The 22,033-nt window shown below is 35.1% G+C and overlaps 3 protein-coding genes and 1 long non-coding RNA gene across 10 annotated transcripts; all 4 read left to right on the top strand.

Annotated features, from left to right (window-relative positions):
• Nucleotides 5,676-7,255, top strand: LOC104725807. 4 transcript variants are annotated; one of them, XM_010444541.2, is made up of 6 exons: nucleotides 5,676-5,929; nucleotides 6,311-6,358; nucleotides 6,453-6,589; nucleotides 6,683-6,822; nucleotides 6,902-6,938; nucleotides 7,028-7,255. In XM_010444541.2, exons 3-6 carry the CDS (start codon nucleotides 6,511-6,513, stop codon nucleotides 7,132-7,134), a joined length of 363 nt encoding a protein of 120 aa, XP_010442843.1. In that variant the 5' UTR covers nucleotides 5,676-5,929; nucleotides 6,311-6,358; nucleotides 6,453-6,510; the 3' UTR covers nucleotides 7,135-7,255. The 4 variants fall into 4 exon arrangements, with proteins under 4 accessions (XP_010442843.1, XP_010442844.1, XP_010442842.1 ...); XM_010444542.2 differs by having other exon boundaries at nucleotides 5,676-5,938; XM_010444540.2 differs by having other exon boundaries at nucleotides 5,676-6,061.
• LOC104725806 (probable membrane-associated kinase regulator 6) lies at nucleotides 10,108-11,382 on the top strand. The gene is made up of 2 exons (XM_010444538.2): nucleotides 10,108-10,950; nucleotides 11,045-11,382. The coding sequence occupies exons 1-2, from the start codon at nucleotides 10,248-10,250 to the stop codon at nucleotides 11,050-11,052; spliced, it is 711 nt and encodes a 236-aa protein (XP_010442840.1). The 5' UTR covers nucleotides 10,108-10,247; the 3' UTR covers nucleotides 11,053-11,382.
• Nucleotides 11,403-12,078, top strand: LOC104725805. Its single transcript, XR_757969.2, has 2 exons — nucleotides 11,403-11,569; nucleotides 11,664-12,078. It is a non-coding gene; the product is annotated as an uncharacterized LOC104725805 (long non-coding RNA).
• LOC104725803 lies at nucleotides 18,312-20,817 on the top strand. 4 transcript variants are annotated; one of them, XM_010444536.1, is made up of 3 exons: nucleotides 18,312-18,520; nucleotides 19,326-20,043; nucleotides 20,128-20,817. In XM_010444536.1, exons 2-3 carry the CDS (start codon nucleotides 19,350-19,352, stop codon nucleotides 20,511-20,513), a joined length of 1,080 nt encoding a protein of 359 aa, XP_010442838.1. In that variant the 5' UTR covers nucleotides 18,312-18,520; nucleotides 19,326-19,349; the 3' UTR covers nucleotides 20,514-20,817. The 4 variants fall into 4 exon arrangements, with proteins under 4 accessions (XP_010442838.1, XP_010442837.1, XP_010442835.1 ...); XM_010444535.1 differs by having other exon boundaries at nucleotides 19,331-20,817; XM_010444533.1 differs by having other exon boundaries at nucleotides 19,326-20,817.

Below are 22,033 nucleotides of genomic sequence, written 5' to 3'. Positions count from 1 at the left end.
CAATGCTATGCACATTGCCGACCTGTTCTTCCGCGAGATAGTAAGGCTACACGGTCTTCCCCGTACCATCGTTTCAGATCGAGAGCCCAAGTTCCTTAGTCATTTCTGGAGGACTTTGTTGAGGAAGCTTGGCATGCGGCTCTTGTACTCTACCGCGTGTCACCCGCAGACGGACGGCCAAACGGAGGTCGTCAATTGCACCCTTGGAGCGTTGCTACGAAACACCGTGAAAAGCAACAAGAAGAACTAGGTTTAGTGCCTACCGTTCGTGGAGTTTGCCAACAACCTGGCCACACACTCGACCACAAAAAGGTCACCGTTTGAAGTCGCATATGGGTTTAAGCCCATTACCCCGATGGATGTGTTGTCATTACCGCCTACTAAAGTGGTGAACCAGGATGGAGTGAGCAAGGCCGAACTCGTCAAGAAGATTCGCGCGGATGTGAGATCCAGCATCGAGAGGCAAACCGAACATTATGCACGGACAGCCAATAAAGGTCGCAAGACCATGGTCTACGAAGAGGGCGACTGGGTTTGGTTATATTTACGGCCAGAACGGTTCCCACAAAAGAGAAAAGACAAGCTGAGCTCCCACGGAGATGGACCGTTTAGAGTCATTGAAAGGATCAACGATAACGCTTACCGCCTCGAACTGCCCAATGAGTATTTAACATCAACTTCGTTCAAAGTTTCTAACTTGGCCCCGTTGTATGTAGGTACCAAGGAAGATGTTTTGAGGGCAAAACCTTTCCAAGGGGGAGGGAATGATGGAACCTGGGACTTTGGCCAGCACTCGGATACGGACGAGGACAGGAGCGCACATGGTACCCAGGATGCGGCTACATCCGGAACTAGACGGCCATCGAACCAAGCACCAAATTTGATGCTCGGAGCTACAACAATGAGCCGGACAGCAGCAAGGACCACAAGGAAGAAGTGCCCTATCTTTGTCCAAGCTTTTGTCCAAGAACAAGAGACGCTCGATCACGGACCCAGCCGACCCGACGGACAGCCAACCAAGGCTCTTCTCACGGTCTTCACCATTACACAAGGATGAAGACCTCCAAGTCATTAGGGAAAATAGTACTCTTTTTCCCACCTTGGGTTTCTCCCAATAGGGTTTACCAAGGGGGTTTTAACGAGGCTATGATACCTAGTGCTTGGCCATGGCCAAGGACCACTTCGGCCACATGGCCATCCTATCCTTAGTTTATTTTCGCTTTTGACTGTTGTCGTTTAAAACTATTTCCTGGACGCTGCGTTTTGTTATAACCCACGTGTTAGGGTTTTAAGGTTCCCTTGTAATGGCCAGCCTATTTAAAGGGCCTATACCTCATCATGTAAAGGGTAGACTAGTAATAAAAATCAAAGATTTTTCTCTCTTGTTTTCAGTGATTGAAACGAAACCCTAGAAGCTTCACGAACCGGGTTCGTAATCTTCTAGTTCAGCGGTATCACAAGGAGAGCCATCCCTCGTGTGTCGCTACATCGCTCCACTTCTACGTCCATCTGTTCGAGAGATTAACGAGTCGAGCATCTCCTCGTGAACCTCTTACCATCCGTTCTTATTGTCCCTTGGTGTTGTTCCAACCGCCGTTCTTTCCATTTGCGTCTTCACCGAGCTGTTCATTTGACCCGTTCCGCTGGTTTATGTTTTGTCCGTACGTTCGTGGTTCACGTCCGTGGTCCGGGATCATATCACCATCCTTCTGAACCCGTATCTTATATTCCAAGTAGTACCCTTCAAGGTCTTCACACCAACTCCAGCTATATAAGGAATACTTGTAGGGGGAATTCCATTTGGAAGGACAATAATCATTGGTGGGACGTCTCCCATTGATATGATAGTTCCAGAAATACAAAATGTTACTCATTGACCCTGTGAGGCCATAGGTCATCACGCAAGACCCATCACTCAAAAATATTGACGAACCATCCTATGTTTCCTTCTTCTCCCAAACTGACTCCGAAAGGTTAGGCCTATACACAATGGTTTCCAAAGACGATGCATCTACAAGAAATATATGTCCTTTGTGTATTAGTTTTATTATTACTTGATAGTTAAGATACCCATTAGAAATCATTGGTGAGAATGGTCTATGAAAATGCTCTTATAGGGGTTTAGTAAATAACTATGTTAAGGTGTTTTAGTTAAAAAAAGACTATTACGTATTTATTTATTTATTTAATTTTTTTTTTATAAACTCTATCGGCTGATCCGGTCAGCCTCGGTAGAAACCCACCGAAGTCCTTTAGAGTGAACTTCTCCCCAAAGGGCCACCACACTGTCTGTCCCGAGTTTGGAATGATTTCCGACTAATGTCATGGGGTAGTCAGGCCGCCTGCATTTCTGACTACCAAGTGATAACATCATTATTTTACCCATTTTAGCTATATTTTTAGTATGCATTTAGGAAGAGTTTAGTATGATTTCAAGGCTTTATTGTCTATTATCAAGTATTTTAGGTTTCAAGAAGGTTTTACAGGTTTTATAGCAAAAAGGACCAAAATGCAAGGAAAATACGTTTTAGGAAAGTTTCATAGCTTTACAGTACGGGCAACTTTTGAAGAACTTTCAGAACTCACATTTCGACGTACTTGGTGTCTATGGAAAGCTAAAAGAGTCATCTTTCTCCTCGAAGTGGAATCAATTCACTCATCATGAAGTTATGCCCGATTTACCGAGACGTGTTACAAACTGACGTAAGGAGAACCATCAAGCCAATGAGCTTTTTATTAAAGGCCTGACCAGAGACCGCAACGGCGGCCCAGCCCAAGTCTTCACCACGTTCTAGAAGCTTCCTACGCCGCCCCTTGCCATGCACTTAAAAAGAAAAGACGTTTCTACCCTTACAAAACCCTAAACCAAGACAAAACCCTATAAATACTCTTCTAAGCCCTAGGGTTTAGGGTGTGCTTTCAAAGCGCCTCAAAGCAGCCCCTAGGAGCCGACGACCAGAGAAGAAGCCACGAACAGAGCCCTATCTCGTTCCATCTTTTGAAGCTTTGAAGATCCACCAACTCTTTCTATTCTATTTCTTTTGTTCTTTGTTTCTAAAGGAAGAAGATCTTACAACTTTGTTTGACAACCATTGAAGTAATATCTAAATCTCTTTTCTCTATTTATTCTTTTATGTTTATGAATTGTTTAAACCTTGCTTTGATGATTCCCTTAAACATGCTAGAGTAGTTTTCTAGTTGGGTTTAAAGGGATAATCAAAGGGGAGAGATGATCTTAGTTTAGGTGGCAATTTTTAGGGTTTGTTAGATTTATATTTCTGTTTATTCTATGCTTTAATTCTAAGTCTTTGCGTAATGCTTTAAGTTAGCCTCATGAACTAACTATGATCTAAAGTGTGTGTGCTTTGCCAAAAGCTTGCATGTGTGTTTGACCTAGCTTAGATGTATGGGGAGAAATAGGAAGCACATACCCCTTACCTATGGAATTCCATGGATTAGAATCGAACCTGTTTTAAATTCTTTGATCTATGCGTCGTTGCCTGCGACAATTGAGTAATGGGGTGTAGAGATCTTAGACGGTTAGCTTGTGAACTATAAGTTAACGGTTCATTCGTGTTTCGTAGTCCGAGTTTTAGATAAACAAACTAACCCTAAACTTTCCTAGATAGATAGATCATTGAACCCTTGCGATTCCTCTTGATGCCCAATGCTTGTTTTATTATTTTTATTTGCATTTTATTTACGTTTATTTGCTTGCTACAACCGTGACACCCAAAACCTCCTTTTTATTGAGTCCTAGCTTTACTTACTTCCATTGGATTCCGTTGAACAACAACTCTCTCTCTGTGGGATCGATCCTTAAATACTACTACCGATTAGTTGTGCACTTGCAGCAGTTGTGTGGTCTTTTAAAGGTAAAATATTGAAGTGATAAAAACCACACACATCACCAAGTAAACCAATTGGGCCAAGGCCCAACTGACAGACTTCCCACACAATTATGATTTTTTGTTTCCAGGGTGGATCGAACCTGGATAGTAGGTATTGTTTTGTATTGTTACAGATATATTAGTAAAAATGTTTTGTATTGTTACAGATATATTAGTAGGTATATTCTTTTTTGTAGCAAAAAAGATTTTGTTACAGATTTGTGACAAAGTTAATTAATAACTATTTGGTTGTAACAAATTTTTCCCTCATAGCTAATTGTCGCAACTTGTTACAATTTAGATACTAATCGAAATGTAGCAAATTGCTACAAAATGTTACGTTTTCTCTGTAGGTATTTGTTACAGAAAGCGTCTAAAATATACGTAACAATTAGCTTAAGAAATCACAAATTGGTCGTCATTGATTTATGACAGTTAGCTACATAGTCAATTATTATAAACTTGTTACGAAGAACGACGCTATAATTGTGTGTAATTAGTAACAGTTAGATTCGAATTCAGTGTAAGGATTACCTTCTAGTTGCTACGAATTTTGGTAACAGAGTAGCTTCTATTTGCTACAGTGTAAATAGTCATAGATATTCTACAATATGTGACTACTCGGTTGTAACAAGTTAGCGACAACTAGCTTCGTAGACAGTGTTAGTAACAGCGACACTTTGCTACGAGGAAGATACGAAATTCAAAAGGTTTTATAGCTCCGGAAATCTTTGCCTTCTGGGGAAAATTTATAAACATAGCGTCAAACACTATTTAGAAAAACAGAGTTTTAAACCAGCAGAGAACTATGTAGATTAAAAATTACAAAAGCTCCGATTAAACCTTAGTTCTGAACATTCAGAAGAAAAAAAACAGAGTTTTAAACCAGCAGAGAAAATAAAGAGTTCTAAATAGGTAGATTGAGTAAAGAAAGGTGGGAGAACAAGTTCATCAGAAGAGGGCACTGCCCACAAGCTCTGCATCGCCATCGTCTTCTTGCTCATGAGACTCATCAGCCACATTAGTGGGATGGACCACATCTGCATTTCTGGAGGTTCAGTCGCAGCTTCGGGATTGGCATCGATGTTCTCCCTGTTGTTGCGTTGAGTTGGGCCAGTGATAGACGCACCCGTTGCAGAAGTTGGCTGAGCAGAGGGGAAGGTGTTTGCGGTACCTTCAGGCATATATTGCCTCATGAATTCAACCACAGTGGCCAACTGATCTTGAAGAGAAGTCAATTGGCGTTCAAGAGAGATTCTTTCCACTGCACCAGCTGAACTTTCGCCACGCTAACGTACGTAATTTTCTCCCCCAAGACCGAAGATCCTCCCATTCTGAGCAGGGACCACCTATATTAAAAAAATTGTTGTCTTCAAACACAAATTTCAGAAACACCAAAGTAATCGAAAGTATTTTCTAATAGAAACAACTCAAAAAGTGTTAAGCAGACTTCATATTCAGATACTGCAGACAACAAAACCAGCCAATTACATCACTTACTACAGACAACAATACATGTAAATCCATAAATGTGAGAAAGTTTTTACCTTATAGACCAAACCTGAAAAGACAAAAACAAAACGGTGAAACTACAATATCTCTTTTGGTAATACAAATGTTGTGAGAGAATAACAATCTTCTGCATTCTTGTCGTCAATGTTCAATTATCAGTTCACAAACAAGTCCATGTGAAACCAGTCACGTTAATAAAGTAATTGTTGAAGACAAGACAATCAGTTTTACTACTACTAAAGGTAGAATAACCAAGTCCATATAATCAACAAGTCAATCTTCATTTAAACGCAAGGGAGGGACATATATACATACCACATTTCACCGTTTTCTCTCAGGATGAAGAACATGCATCAATCTCCTGGATTCTTGTGCTAGTAAGGCATCAATGGTCATTTGGGCATTGTTTACTCCCCTTCCTCCATGTCCTCCTCTACCCTGTACTTGAAGTCTCCCTCCGCCGCGTCCACCAAAGACCCCAGCAAGGCCACGACCTATGGGTGTGTTAGATGCTAGGCCTTTTAGAGGTGAGACATGTAAGTTTTGTTCTTAAGTTGATTCCCCTCGTTGTCGTCTCCTTGCCCAGATCGCGATACAATATTATTCTCCATCGTCTTTTACTTGATTGACAATCTCGATCTGCTTCTCTGTTTAATCATGTAAGTTCCAAACATGTTTAATGTTTCGGCGAATTAATTCTTTGGTACATCTTGTGTGTTTGTGAAACTCATGGTTGATCGGAATATTTTCAGGATTTAGGGATAACAATATTTATTTTAGAGTTAAGGAAATTATGTGTGAATGAAAATCCCATTTATTTTTTTGTCTATCTCTTTCTACATCCGATTGATATTGTTTGATATTCCTAATGTGTAAACTGTTGCTTCTGTTTATTTTACAATAATCAGCACCATAAAAGTTTAAGGAGAAGATGGACCAGAAACTTGATGCAACAGGTATGATACTTCAATAAAGCGCTGGCCACCAGATTTTATATATGGTGAAATAGGTATCTATTTTCACACTTACACGTTTTTCATCTTCTTGTAGATGATTTCCTAAAAGCTAAGAGCAAGGAAGCGATAGCTAAAGATGTAAGTAATGGCAGATGAAACTACAATATGTAAGTAATTGTGACCTTTTTGTGCAGATTTTAGATATGTCTCCTGAGGACTCCATAGTTTCAGGTCATTATCCTTCCTTGTATGCTACTTGTTGCTGCTTCCTTTTGAAACACATATCTTTTTAATTGTTACCTTATGCAGTGCTTTATCTTTCAGAACCTCCTCATGTAAGGAATTGGTTTCCTGAATATGTGTTTGAAGTGCAGCCACTAGATACAATGAATGAAAGTCTATTCTCTGAGTTTGAAAAAAAACAAACTACAACGACTACAGAATTTGGGAAACATAATTCAAAGGTATCGACATCTGTTTTCCTCATGCCAATGCCCTTCACTCATGTTGTTATTTAGTTACTAATTATAAGTGTTTTATCAGGTTAAAGATATATATCAGTTGTATGTTGCAAATGCAGGTGAGAACAAGTCATTTGTAAATGCATTCTCTGTTTTGGATGTCGTCAATGTAGTCTAATCTGATTTTTGTTAATTCTTGTTTGTACAGACCATATGGATTGCTCGGATGTTCGAGAAGGAATAATCAAGCTAGACCCTTCAACAACAATTTATGAAGATGAAGTCCTTGCACTGAAGAACAGAGTCAATATCTAGAAACTGTTGTCGGCAACTTGCATGATGTTATAGCTCGCTTGGTTAGTTCTAATAGCAAGAGAAAAATGTAATGGCTGCTGGATTGATTTCTGTTTGTATTAATATCAGTATACTAATGACTTATTTGTTCTTAAGTTGGTATGCATTTTGGATAATAGAATCTTATGTAGGTCTAATTAATCACTTATCATTTTTATTAGTACAATAATGGGTAAAACTATAAAACAATACTTGGGATCAAGTAGAAACACATTCCAACTTTAATATCTAACATCACATTTTAATCAAATATGGACCGAAACACAAACATTATATTTTCTGATACAACAAATTCGTCGCAAATTGTCATTTTTGTTACCACTAGTTTGTAGCCAAAAAACTTCCATTTCTTAATAATAAATTAGCCACAAACTGTTTAGACAACTCCATTGCTACAAATAATTTTGTCTCAAAATTTGTAATAAATTAGCTACAAAATTGAGCTGTAACTTTCGGTATTTAACTTGCTATGAATACTAACTAAATTGATACGAAATAAATTATTACATATTTTGTCTCTATTGGTAACTTTTTGTAGGTAATATTTACTACAAGTATTTCGGTAGCAATATTCCGTAACAATATAACCTGATTTTACTAGTGATTTTTCCAATTTTTTCTTACTACTGGACCACAACTGTGCGGGCACGTATTTATTTTGAGTTATTTTTAATTGGAGACCCAAGTTTTGAGATTCCAATGGAGGTACTTCGTGCTCTTATTATCGAAAGACATCCAAGAACACACATTACCTTCGAGATTTGAGAGATTCATCATAATGTATCATTAAGTGCACTTCTCAGCATCTAGTCACTGATGTGTTCTGGTTTTTCTTCTTGCTTATGTTTTGACTTTTTTTTTGTTCATATTCTGACTTGTTTTTACTTTCTCCAAAGAACTGGTTGGTTGGCAAGTTCTTTCCTAGTCGAAGATGCAACGTATACGTTCATACTTCATATAGTACTTGATTGTGGTCAAGCTAACACCTTTTCGATGGATTTTATAAAAAAAAACTGTTTTTGTTTTCTGGTTACAATTATAAAAAAAGCTGTTTATATTGAGTGCTTTGATTTAGTGTTATTTTGTTTTTTGTTTTTTTTTTTGTTTCATATGGCGTGTGAATGAAAAGGAAAAGATGAAATTTACTGGCCACAAATGCAAATCTTTACTGCAATCCAAATCATTTATCTTACAAAAAAAAGACTAAATATTCCATCTTTGACTGTAATGATTCAAACTTCAGTCTCTTTTTTTTTCACAATCAAACTTTCTTTTACTATCAGTCTTTATTTCTATCCAAATTTGGTCCATATATAGGCTCATAGCATTGGATATGTCTATAAATCGGAGTATTGGACTGTGATTCATAATAACATACACATTGACTCACACTGTTTAATTTGTAGACATTTGATCGATTCAAATATAAAATAATTTAAAAATAGAAAAGTCGATTAATATTTACTTGAAGTCTCTTTTTTTTTGGCAAACACTTGAATTCTCCTATATAGATGTGTTTTTATCCTCCTGTTTTGTTTGTTTATAAGAAAATTTCACCTATGTTTTCACCTGCATAGTTTTGTCTGTTAGTCTTTCCGAAAAATTATAATATAAATCGATCGGAATGCAAACCAAATCACCTTTTCTTTTGTCTCTTTTGCTTTCACTTAAGCGTACGTGTTAAGAAAATTACTTCACAATATAACTTCTCACTTACAATTTTTTTTTTTAATCTTTTTAAAATGAATGTAAAATTTACTCAACAAAAAAATCTTGTTTACTAACAAAATTTTATGTATTATACTACTGAATACTCTTCACTTGATTTCGTGTGGATATTGTTATTGGTTTTCGAACTTGGAAAACATGTGTAAGAAATCTAATCGACGACCAAAACTTCTAGTATGTAGAAACCAAAATTTAATAAACCTATCTAAAAAGGTAGGGAGATATTTATGTCTCTCAAGAGAAGAGGTTATTAATTACTCATCATCATCATACCTTGTGTTATCAAAAGACGACCAACAACAAAACATTCCCTTCGAGATTTGAGAGATTCGTATCATTAAATGCACTTCTCAAAAATACTACTAGTACTAGTACTAATTAAAACCTTGTTTCGAGTCTCTCAAACGTAACCCATAACAAGACCATGCAAATAATGGCCCCATAGATAAGACTTTGATGAGTCTCCACGTCACTTTCTGTTTTCGGCTTTTGTCCCCTAATCTTTCGACAACATTCGTCTCGCACCCCGACACTTCCCGGGACCTCTGTCTCTCCCTTCACCTCTCCTCTCTCATTTCTCTATTCTTTTAACTTTTTCTCTTTCTTATTCACGAATATGACTTTTATTTTAATTTTCCCTTCTCCTATTTTGTAACTCGTGGTCCTTCTTCGTTTGTATTAATGCTCTGGAAATTTTCATCTTAAAACGTTATACAGCTATTTTTGTTTCTTATAGGCTCCTATTTATATTTGGTCCATAGTAGTATTTTGTTTGTCCTCCAAAACAACTAGTTCCTATTTATAGGCTCCTATTTATATTTGGTTCAATATATAACATGCATTCTTGTCTTTTTTTTTTTATGAGTTACGGATAACCTAGAACAAATTAAAATAATCATGCTTTAGGAGAGCAGATAACGTCATTTTTATCATCTTCTTGCCACCGGGAATAATTAAAATAATCTTATATACGAAAAAAGAGAATATTAAAACAATAATAGAAAAAAAAAGAAAAAGAGTGAAGGCAACAGCACATAATGAGAGGTTAGTATGGGCTCACAAACTCTTATGTTTCTCTTCTTTTCTTTTTTTCCTTTTCCAATTATTAAATATCTATTGTTTCTTACCAAACTAACCACATAAATATTTATATACTACCGTTATAAAAAAAATAGAATAAAATTATGTGTGTATGCATGTCCCTCTCTATATATATTACACTGAAACATATGTTCCCAATCCAAACATTGTTTTGTCTCAAACAAATTTCTCTGAACACACTCAACAAACATATCCCAATAACAAAAAAAAAAGCTATTAGCTAAAAAAAAACAAAAGAAGCAGCCATGGAAGAAGATAAACAAGAAGCTTCAATGCCACTAGTTCCGATAGACAGCTTCTCTTACAGCTGGTTAGTTAATTATCCTTCTTTAGAACCTTCCATTGATGATCATCATCAAACCTACGAAGATTCTTCTTCTTCATCTTCTTTCATCGAGATGGATCCAAGATTGCCTCCTTCAAGAAGATTCTTCATCAAAACATCGTATGAAAGTAGCTTCAAGTTCGATAACTTCGTCTCTTTCTCCGACGAAGATCACTCTTTGGTTCACGCCGACGAGCTTTTCCGCGACGGCTACGTCGTGCCTTATCGATTAAAAGCCACGTCAGTGGTTACCGAGGAAGAATTTGAACCGTTGGATACAACAACCACGGGGAAGATTGAGACACGTGGAGTTAAGAGCAAGTCATCTCCTACTACGTCTTGTAGAAAGCTGAGGAGAGTTTCGAAATGGGTTTTGTTGAAGTATCTTGATTTCTTGACGCCATTGTGTAGAAGGTTAAGGAGATGTAGATCCGCTGGAATAACCGGAGGTATCAGTATGGATTCAAGGATCCGTGTAACGACCTCGTCTAGGAGCAAAGTTTATTCTGATGAGACCACATCGTCACCGAGAATAAGTGTAGCCGATGACTATTACTGGAGAAGGTCTTGTGACTCCGAAAGCTCTATTTACGAAGCCGTTCTTCATTGCAAGAAATCATTCGGTACGTTATTATAGTCTTATTTAACATTTTTTGTGTATAATCTTATAAATTGTTATGATTAGTTGTTAATATGTTTTGTGTTAATTTTAAACAGAGAAATGAGAAGAATACATGGAGGAGGAGCAGGTAGAAGTAGTAGAGATGGAGAATATTAAGCTTAAGAGAATAAGCAAATTGCATTAACACGTTACACCTGGAGTGGGAGAAAGAGAGAGAGCAACTTGTGATGTGTCTTTTTGTTGTTTCTCTCTCTTGAATTAAAGAGATTGATGTGAATGATCCATGTGAATGTGTCATCTGATGTGGATCAAGAATGTTTTTGTTTTTTTACATGAGTGGGCACATTTATAAAAATATATATATGGGGCTGCAAGCAGAATCAAGAAAATATTTTCAGATTTTCTTGGCTATTTTTTTCTCCATATATTTGAGAGCCATGNCGGAGGTATCAGTATGGATTCGAGGATCCGTGTAACGACCTCGTCTAGGAGCAAAGTTTATTCTGATGAGACCACATCGTCACCGAGAATAAGTGTAGCCGATGACTATTACTGGAGAAGGTCTTGTGACTCCGAAAGCTCTATTTACGAAGCCGTTCTTCATTGCAAGAAATCATTCGGTACGTTATTATAGTCTTATTTAACATTTTTTGTGTATAATCTTATAAATTGTTATGATTAGTTGTTAATATGTTTTGTGTTAATTTTAAACAGAGAAATGAGAAGAATACATGGAGGAGGAGCAGGTAGAAGTAGTAGAGATGGAGAATATTAAGCTTAAGAGAATAAGCAAATTGCATTAACACGTTACACCTGGAGTGGGAGAAAGAGAGAGAGCAACTTGTGATGTGTCTTTTTGTTGTTTCTCTCTCTTGAATTAAAGAGATTGATGTGAATGATCCATGTGAATGTGTCATCTGATGTGGATCAAGAATGTTTTTGTTTTTTTACATGAGTGGGCACATTTATAAAAATATATATATGGGGCTGCAAGCAGAATCAAGAAAATATTTTCAGATTTTCTTGGCTATTTTTTTCTCCATATATTTGAGAGCCATGAAAGTTAAATAGTTTCTTTTTATATATTATGGAAGTAAAACTATAAGTGACTGCCTACCCATGTTTACTTTTTCTTGGGTCCAATTGTGTTTGAATATTCTTACTTTTTGTGCAATTTTTGTCTTTTCTTGTCTTAGAGATCATACGGAGATGTCATCATGCATGATTGAACTCTTTTCTTATCATAATTGTAACTCAAATAATTAAATGGAGTTCAAAAGAAGTATGATATTCCCAAATATAAAATAGATTAAAAACTATCCAAAACTATATCAATATAATTCATAACCAAGTAAAGACAGTTTCATATTGTGGTTCTAAAACAAATATATTAGAACAAAAATACTTTCCGTGGGAACAAAAACTAAAACATTAGTGCTTTTTCCATTTCACTTTTACTGATTATTTTGGTTCCACGACATGTATTATGAGTGTCTAATTTAGATTGTGACGCAACAACACTAACACAAACTATACTAGATTATGACTGATATTTAAAAATGAATTACATTCATACATATAACATTCAAAACTAAATAAAAATAACTAACTTTTTTTGTACTATAGAGGTTGTTGTTGGGTCAAATTTGGTTTTCCCAAACCACTAATTTAGCGAATTATAATTCTGATTGACCATTATAGCATTTTGGTACAAGATATTATAAGTAGGTGGATATCGTGATCTACATATTCTTTCGTTTTGTATGATTGTGTTTGTCATTTATATAAAGCTTTAGCATTTTCTGTAGGATTAGTTAAACACCGGAAAATCTACATTCTATCACATGTATAAATACACTATATGATACTTATTAGGTACATATATGATCTATAATTTAAAGTGAGAATTTTTGGAAATATACAACGACATACAATTTTAATCCTGTGTGAGTCATCATTTACCATTTTGTGTTAAGTCCAAAAATGAAAGAATCGTGACGCCTAAATCTATGGTTTAAACTTAATCTACCCAAACGTACTGCAAAATTCAGGAGTACATCACGGTTACGTGACGACGTCTCGTATAGTGCGGATTTTATCGTACTATCGTTGATCTATGTGCATTACAAATTTTTATTTTTATTTTTTATTTATATGTAATATATGTGTGCGGATGTATAACCATTTTTGTATGATACTTAATTTTCTTATATAACCATTTTTGATTAGGAATCAGAGAAATGGCTTAGAAAAAAACTGGCGTATTTTTGGTCTCATGATCCATGTATGTTTTGTCCAAAAAAAAGAGATCCATGTATGCAAGTGTTTTATTTATTTATCTAGTATGTCAGTGCATGGTTCAAGTAGAATGGAGTCTTACTCATCGAATTATCGGAACTTTTGTAGAATCAAATCAAAGTAGTTCCCAAATGACCAAGAGTTAAGTTAAAAAAAAATGGTATTAAAATGATTCGCTTAAGTTAAGGTATTTGGTACAATATATTTGAAATCTATATTTTAAATTTTATATCGCCTTTAACCTTGGTTTATCCGTTTTAATGGTTTAATAGTTACTTTCCATTAATTTAAAATAGAAACCTAACGAGACATGTATCGTTTTTGCTGTCAACACATTTATCATCATTCTTCTTTTTTGGTTGGCAACTATTATATATATATATATAGATATATATATATTGTTTATTAATCCATGTTTGATTATTTGATTATATAAATCAAATATTACACACACATTCGTCAACATAATACACTTCATTATAATTGGTCAAGACGTGTTGGCAAACCAAAACGTGTATAAGAATTAAATACAATTAGACCCATACACTAACTTAAACACCGAGAAACTCGGTGTATTGAATCGTCGCAGTGGATTTGCATGTTATGATGCAACATATATCTATCGCTGTATCGCATTACAATTTAAAGCTGCATAAATGTAGTCTATAATGTGGAAGGGGACAAGCCTATGGTATTCATTTAATCGGAATATAAGAAAGCGTAGTAGTATTAAGGTCGAATATATAGACTAAGGACCGATTTAAAGTAATTCACTTTTAGAAAAACAAAATTGCCCATATCTTTGCAGCAACTTTGTAGCAGAAGATTTGCCATCCATATATAAATACTAATAGACCCTATAACATTAGAGACAAGATGGATTCCAAACCAAAAATATTTACTTTTAAAAGATATTTTAAAGCTTGAAATTATTGTAGCAAAGGACATATTCACCCAAAAAGACAGGCAAAAAGATTTCCCTAGGCATCATTTTTCTTCTGTAGATTTATAGGTTCAAGAAGATTTTGGAATACATGCACTGAGAAATTTCATAGGTTACATTGCATCTAGATCCAAATCTTTCAACCAAAATATATGTATAATCAAAAGCATTTAGTTAAGTTTCAATGGCTTGTAAAGCAGGACAAATACTTTAGAAAAACCAGAACTATGAATTCGGGACTTTCAAAAGCCGAGAGTTTATCAAAATTCATACTAGTAATTGCTACCGTTTGTTCATCCGTACAATCAAAGTCATCATCTTGAATTTGAGACATTCGATAGATATGAAGTCATGAATTTTATAGTAATTACAACCATTTTTTCCTAAAGTTAATCCAATATAATTAATTTTAGGAGTTAAAAAAAGAAAAAGGTTAATTATTTTTAACAACGTTAAAAACTACTAATTAAATACTTTTTTTACTTAATAAACAATTACAATTTTCTTTACGTGAGTTATAATTTTGAAACATAATAAATGAATAAAAATATCACTTGTTAAACTTTTACGTGTTATCATTACAAGAAAAAGAAAAAAAATCTACTAATGGTATTTCAGAGGCAAACTTCGTTTCTAAAACATGAAGTCAAATGCATACCATTTACCACTTTGGTTTTAATTGAAACCCACCAATTTATTGGTTAAATATATCAATAATGCACATATTGGTTATAAATAATTCATTTGATTGGTATTAGTTTTGGAAAATGCTTATTAATTTTATAAATTGGAAGTTTACAGAGGAAGCACAAGTCAGCTAGAGCCATTATAAACTATTGGAAAAGCTAAATGTGACATTCTAGAGATATATGTGAACAAAGGGGCAAACAAAAATATCTTTCTCGTCAATTTAAACCACACACCATAATGGAGACAAATTCGAACTCAAGATGTTCTAATTAAACATCACCTAGGATCTCTTATCCCTATACCGAATTATAACCGACAAAATGCAAATAGAGAAATATTAGGCAACAAAAACCGAAGCTTCATTCGGATTAATTAAGCCGCTTGAATAGTGACACAAAAGTTTTTTGACAAAATGAGAGAAGATATAATTGGGAAGAAACTCTAGTTCTCACGTGCTGGTGAGACAAAACAAGGAGACATATAGACAAGATATGTTCCGAGAAGATCCAAAGCATTCCTCGTGACACTGTTCCTATCTCCTACCTTCATTTCTTTTTCATCTTCTTTCTTATTTCATCTTCTTCTTCTTGGGGGACCAAAAACACGAACATATACAGTATTATATGGTCATTTTTCACTTGTCATAATCTATCGCGAGAGAGCGATATATACTAGATTCATGCATGTATCTATCTATGTTTTCGGTATCATTCGTCATTCAACGCTTGGTTTGTTCATATAGATCAAGATGTATATACGTGAATTTTCTTTACGTGTGTATTGGTTTGTTGATTTCATTAATTATCTTTAACGATTCAAGAAATATGACTATATCAATCGAATTATCTATCTAGTGGTGTGTGTGTTTTTTTTTATTTTCACGGTTTTTCTGAACCTTAAATCCGATGATTACCATGAAATCATATATGACATGCTGGAAGTTTTCATGGATTTATTATTAGTTTGGTAAGAGACACTTCACAATAAAATCTAGATCACATATTTATAAATCTAGCAGGTGTCTAAAGTTCAAAGACAAATAAACAAAAACAATTTCATAAACGATGAAATTGTGATCTAGAGAGATAACTCGTTCGTTGTTGATGAATATGAAAGAACAATTAGTTCGATATATCAAAAGAGTTTAGCGTACAATAGACTTGGGTCGCGACTGTCGACATATACCAAAATCTTTAGATCATACTTTTGACTGGTCATAAGATGGCCAAAGATAAAGATTTTATTGGTCGACCATATTAGTGATGATCACGAGGCGTACTCCCTATTCTTTCTTTTCTTTCGAGAAATTTCGGGAAAACCCTATTTCCTCATATCAAAGACAAAGACCATAATTTCATTTATTTCTGTCGCAGCCGATGCCCCTCGAGCTCAAGACTTGACGTAATTCCTGCCAGTTTAACTTCGAACTTGTCGTTACTGGAATGTTTAAGTTGTATTCCTATCTCAATCGAAGTTGAACTACCCGATGTCCGCAATATTTTTGTTTGCACGTAACGTATATATCGTACTTGTGCTATCTATCAACCTTATGCCAACATGCATGTGCTCCCAAACACCACTGTACAATAATAAATTCTACGAAAATACTGTTACTTCACGTTAGAGTGGAATTCTGATTCATAATTAATCATTTTATTTTGCTATATTATGATGTTTTCATTTAAATAAATTTGCATTAAAAAAAAACTTAAAAATATATAATACGTGTGTAAGTTGTAAGATGAAAATTTATAAATAAATTAGTCTATTTTCCATATGTTTTATTTTCGCAATGGAAGAAAACATAATGATTGAAGAAACAAAAACCTTTTGATGATACATAACAGAGAATTGAACCAGAACCAGAACCAGATTCAAAGCAGACGTTAATGGTCATGAAATGGTACATAACGAGAAGGAACATCACAGCTAATCAAGTCCCATGATCACCAATGAATATTGTCCCAGAACAACATTTTTTTTTATTCCGTGTAAAATTAAATCAGACAAAAAGTAACATCTATAACACTAGCCACACGTCGTCCATATCATTAGGTAAATGACTTTTCATAGTACAATACTATATATATAGTAAATATATAAAACAGTCAAAAGATGTTCTTAATTCGGATCTTAAAGCAATTTTGTAGCCAATAAACAAATGCTATAGTCGTCACTCGTCAGGAACACATGTGATGAATTCTGACCGACGGTGAATTCTAGACGGACTTAGATCGTTAACATATCTTTGGACAGAACAACAACAACCAAAAACAAAAAATCAATTGGAGAAGGAACCAAAATATATCTGTAGTTATAATTCTATACCGATAAATCCCGACAAGGAAACACTAGAGCTAGCTAGATCATGATTAATCACGTCATTGTACTTGAAAAAAAAATTAATCCATAAAAACAATATATTATGTTAAAATATGAAACGACCAAAGAAAATGATGCAAGGTTATGTTGCTTACTGGTCAAGTCACGATGCACTAACTAAATTTTGGCGAAACAAACATTTATTTTTTGATTCATATAATAAACCAACGAAACCATTATCTTTAATTCATGCCTTTTGTCGGGCGAGAATCAATTCGTTAACTTGTCATAGCTCATATTATTCGATTAAGCATATATTATACACACACACAACAACAAACTATTACATGATATTTAACATTGATACAAAAAAAAAAAAAAAAAAACTATTACATTATTAAAATCAGCATATATTGCTTTATTAATGTTCTATATATATATTTATATGTTTTGTAATGTTTATATATATATAGATATATAAGTTTATAATTTACTAATAATGTGCAACAAAAAAAAAATATAGACCAAGGGAATCGTTTGAAAGGAGAGATGTGGATAAGATATTAATTAGTTTTTGGCATATATTATCCCATGACAAAATTACATAATTTCGCTCATTTTTTTTTTCTCGGACTTTTCTTGTAATCAATTCACCGAGCATCATCTACACCAATTCTTCAACGGAACATAGACAAGCAGGATGTGACACCCAATATTATAATGAAAACTGGAAAACAAAATGTGAGAAAACTGTATATAGATTGAGACAAAATAATTTGTTTCGTTCCCTCTATAGTGAGTGGTATTGTAATTTTTTTTTCTATATCCATTACTTGATTTAATATTTTTTTTATTGTATACTACATATATGTATCTGACAAATTATGATTTACACAAATATTATTACTCCCTAAATCAGCTTATTTATTTTGTTTACATGATGCCCAAAGCCTTTCTAAATAGTAACAAATCTCATTAATGTAATGGATAAGTTTATTGGGCTTTAATAAAGAAACCATTTGTGGCCCATATAATTCCAAAAAAAAAAAAAAAAATCAAATTATAATTAATTTTATTTTTTTTCCACATTTCCCCAAAAACGCCGAGAAAGGGACGAAGAAGAAGAACAAGAAGAGAGGAACAGAGGAAGAAGGCGAAGCGACGAGAAAGAGACGGAGAGAGATAGAATCTTCTACACGGATACGGCTACAGATACGGATACGTATATGCGCGTGTGTATTCGGTACTCATTCCTCTCAGCGTTACGTTAGAGAAAAGTGAATTTCGCCTCCGATTCCTTCGACGCGAAACCTAAGCGGTGAGGATTTCTTTATTCCCCAGTTGATTTTCCCGGTAAAGTTTCCGTTTTCTCGGGAAAGTTTACATTTTTCTTGGTTGATTGAGGAATTTTTAGGTTATTGTTGGGAAATCTAGGTTTATTATCACCCCTTTCGTTGTAATCGTTGAGGAGCTTCTTGGTCCATTTTTTTTTTGTTTTCCGTGGCGTATAATCTATTTGACACTCCCTAGAAAATAAAGAAAAAAAATGGATCTTTTTTACTGTTCAAGCGGTTGAAAACAGTAATTTCAGTCGTTGTCTTGCTTTTATTGAACTTATGTGAGTTTTTGTGGTATGTCATGTGAGGAAGGTGCGTGTCTTTTAAAGGTTACACTATTTGGGCATTTACTGTTTATATATGATTGAGCTAAAATGGCAACTTGGTGGTTCCTTTTAAGTGAAAGGGTTGTTGGTTAACAACATTGTTGCTTTTTAGCATTAAAAACTCATTCCACTGGCGTTGTTGCATTCTCATCTGTCTTTGAGCATAATAAAGTTAGTGAATTGTCAAGCTAATAGTTGAACTAGAGGCTGTTTTTGTCCTTTTTTTTTTTGCATCTTCATTTTGTTATGCTAATGTGATCTTGTTTTCATCACTTGTTGTTATGTGAATTGTCGTTGCTTCTTCTTTGATTGTTCTGAAGATTCATCAGTATGTATTTTGTCCAGATAAGATAATGGTTGAAGTTTTTGGCTTTGTGTTATTTTCTGTAAAATAATTGCAATTATGGTGAGCACACTGATGAAACTAAGAGAGAATACTTTGTTTTTGTTTTTTTGCCAGAGAAGATTTTAAAGTTGAAAGATCATGGATATTTCAGAGAAGATGGACCAACTGAATCAAGGCTCGAGCTCATCTCTTACAAATAAGCGAAAAAGAGGTCGTCCCCGCAGAGACGATTGCCAGACTCAGCAACCAGTGAACCAACCTGGTAGTACTACTATTGATGACAATCTGATAGGTCAAGTTGTTTCTGGTGTCGTTGAAGGTTCTTTCGAGGCAGGCTATTTTCTCAACGTTAAGGTTGCTGACACGGAAAAGCAATTGAAAGGCATCGTTTTCTTACCAGAGAAAGTCACTCCAGTTACCCCAGCTACTGATTTGTTTCCCCAAGCTAAGATGTACGCAAGAGAAGATTTCCCGCTTCCCTCGCTAAACCAGCAAGCTCCACTTCAGGGGAAGAAAAATGCTGGGAATCAAACTGATGACCTAGGCTCTGAGCCTCAAATCGATGCCTTGACTGCTGCTAAAAACCAATCTGCTACTTGCATCACATCGCTGCCTGATAAATTTCCAATGAGTGATGGGGGTGCTGGTTCTGTGGCTATCGGTAAGAGGAATTATCCTATTGATACACTGATGAAAGATGTTGATGGCTCTTCTGCAGGGGAGAAACTCACCGAACCTGAAGGCCAAACCCTCTCTCTGATGCCACAGTTTGCTAGTGATGATGCACCCAAAGAGGATCATACTGTCCTGAGATCTGAAGCTTGTCCAGCAAGTAAGGAAGCAGTTACAGTCACTTCTACTTCACCTAACGATTCAATAGCTAAAGGCTCTACTACTTTGGTTGATTTCTTTTCAGCACCTGAAACGTTGCGAAAGCAGGCCATCGCATCCAGCTCTACACTGAACCTTGAACTCTTTCAGAATGAAACTAAACGATCGGGAACAGAGGATGAGAAATCTCCTGCAGATGCTGAACCTCGTGGAGTGGAGGAAAAACCGGCTTCTACTGTTGATGATGTGCCAGAAGAGCTTCAGCTAGAGCTTGGCCACAAGAAGATGAGTGCTTCATCCATTGCTACTGAAGCAAAATCTGATCAGATTGCTTCATCAAAGAGTGGGTTCTTGACGAATGTGTTTGATGGAAGAGAAGAAACAGCAAAAGAACCGGGAGAACCTAATGCAGCAGCTTCAGAGAGTGGCTTGCCAGAGGCAACAACAAAAGTAGATGATAATGATTCTTGAAAAAGTGGATGCAACATCAAAGAAGCGGTTGGTATTATTGAGAACTGAACAGTTATTTTGTTCCCCTCCTTTTGGTTAGAATAGTTAGTAGAAAACGCTTAGTAGGCGGCTCCCTTCTCTCATTTGTGGCATTTTGGTTTTTTGGCTTTTGCCGAAGAAAAAAAAACACTTAGGCTAATTTTTTTTTGCCTTTATGTTTCCCCTTATGGTTAAGCAACTTTGGTGGTTCTCTCACATTCCCATGTTCAGGAAGAAAAGACGATATACTGATGCAAAATCTGAATGAAATGAACAAGTTTTTTTATTCAATGATCCATTTCTAATATCATGTCAAATATTTTGGAATTGCGCATAAAACTGAGCATTTTGTATTATATGGTGGTAATAGTAAATTTTCAGCTTTTAGAATAATCACAAAACTTGAACTTGTCTTTTTACTGATCATAGTGCCTGATGGGAAGCCAGTGATAGAATCTGTTTCGGATTACAAAAATCTGTACTTTGCAGCCTGATGTTCTAAAACCTCATGATAAATAAGATTTATCCTGATGTTCTGAAACCTTTCTCAAGAACCTGATCATGATCATTCTCGGTTATTTGATATTGTTTTAGGCTCTAGGAATAGCAGAAATGGTATCAGACATTTTAACAATAACAAGAAAAAGAAATGGTATTGGTCATGGTACTGTGAAACCATCACAAGTTAAGCGTTTGGGTTGTCAAAAGACATTCTTGTTGATTAGGAAAGAGAAGCATTTCAGTTTAGTTAAGGGACTGAATCCTCTTGAGCACTGCAGTTATAACTCCCCTGAATCCCTGATGGAGTTGGTTATGCGTTTATGATTGTTGTAAACATATAGCTTTGCTTTGAAAATACTAACAACTTGAAAAACCGTATTTGCTTATTTGATCAGATCAGCTACTCTCAAAAAGATGAGCATTGTAGTTACGATTTTTACCAATTTATCACCATGATGGTGCCTGGCAACTTGTTCACGTAAGCCAATGAGTTCTTTTACAGTTAAGTCTCTGGCAAGTTTTTTTTACTACGATACGAATGTAACATCCGAGTTAGTTGTTGCTGAATACATAAGACAAGTATTCTTGGCTAATTAATCATCAGAAATATTCATCAATAGCTGTAATATTTTTTCACAGAGTTATATTTGTCTTCTCTCCTTGTTATTGATATAGATCTAAGATTCGTATCTTATTAATTTTTCTAGTGGATCCCAATAGTACTTGTCGCCTTTTGTAAAAGCATAACATAGAAATAAAACTGCTTAAAACAGAACAAAGAGAAACCAATGAAATTAAATGATAGTAGGTCCAAAACCAGGTAATGTTGAGACAAAGACAAAGACAAAGAAAAAGACAAAGACAAAGGCAAAGACGTATCCAAAAAAGAAATGAGATCTCAAAGTGTGAGTTTTTACTGGTTTGGCCCTTTGATGGTACTCAAAGGTTAAATGTTACGAGAAAAAGTGTATTGTTTCCTTGAAACGTGGTTTGGTATTCGT

This window comes from Camelina sativa, chromosome 11 (genome assembly GCF_000633955.1).
Source record: "Camelina sativa cultivar DH55 chromosome 11, Cs, whole genome shotgun sequence".
NCBI classification, from domain to species: Eukaryota; Viridiplantae; Streptophyta; class Magnoliopsida; order Brassicales; family Brassicaceae; genus Camelina; species Camelina sativa.
This window is presented reverse-complemented; position numbering and strand designations above follow the sequence as displayed.

Excerpts from the sequence above, each read along its gene's own strand:
- LOC104725803 (XM_010444535.1), top strand. The coding sequence starts at position 19,350 with ATGGATATTTCAGAGAAGATGGACCAACTGAATCAAGGCTCGAGCTCA.
- LOC104725807 (XM_010444541.2), top strand. The coding sequence starts at position 6,511 with ATGAAACTACAATATGTAAGTAATTGTGACCTTTTTGTGCAGATTTTA. Across the intron at positions 6,590-6,682 it reads TGAGGACTCCATAGTTTCAG|AACCTCCTCATGTAAGGAAT; the intron begins GTCATTATCCTT and ends TTTATCTTTCAG. Across the intron at positions 6,823-6,901 it reads TTGGGAAACATAATTCAAAG|GTTAAAGATATATATCAGTT; the intron begins GTATCGACATCT and ends GTGTTTTATCAG.
- LOC104725806 (XM_010444538.2), top strand. The coding sequence starts at position 10,248 with ATGGAAGAAGATAAACAAGAAGCTTCAATGCCACTAGTTCCGATAGAC.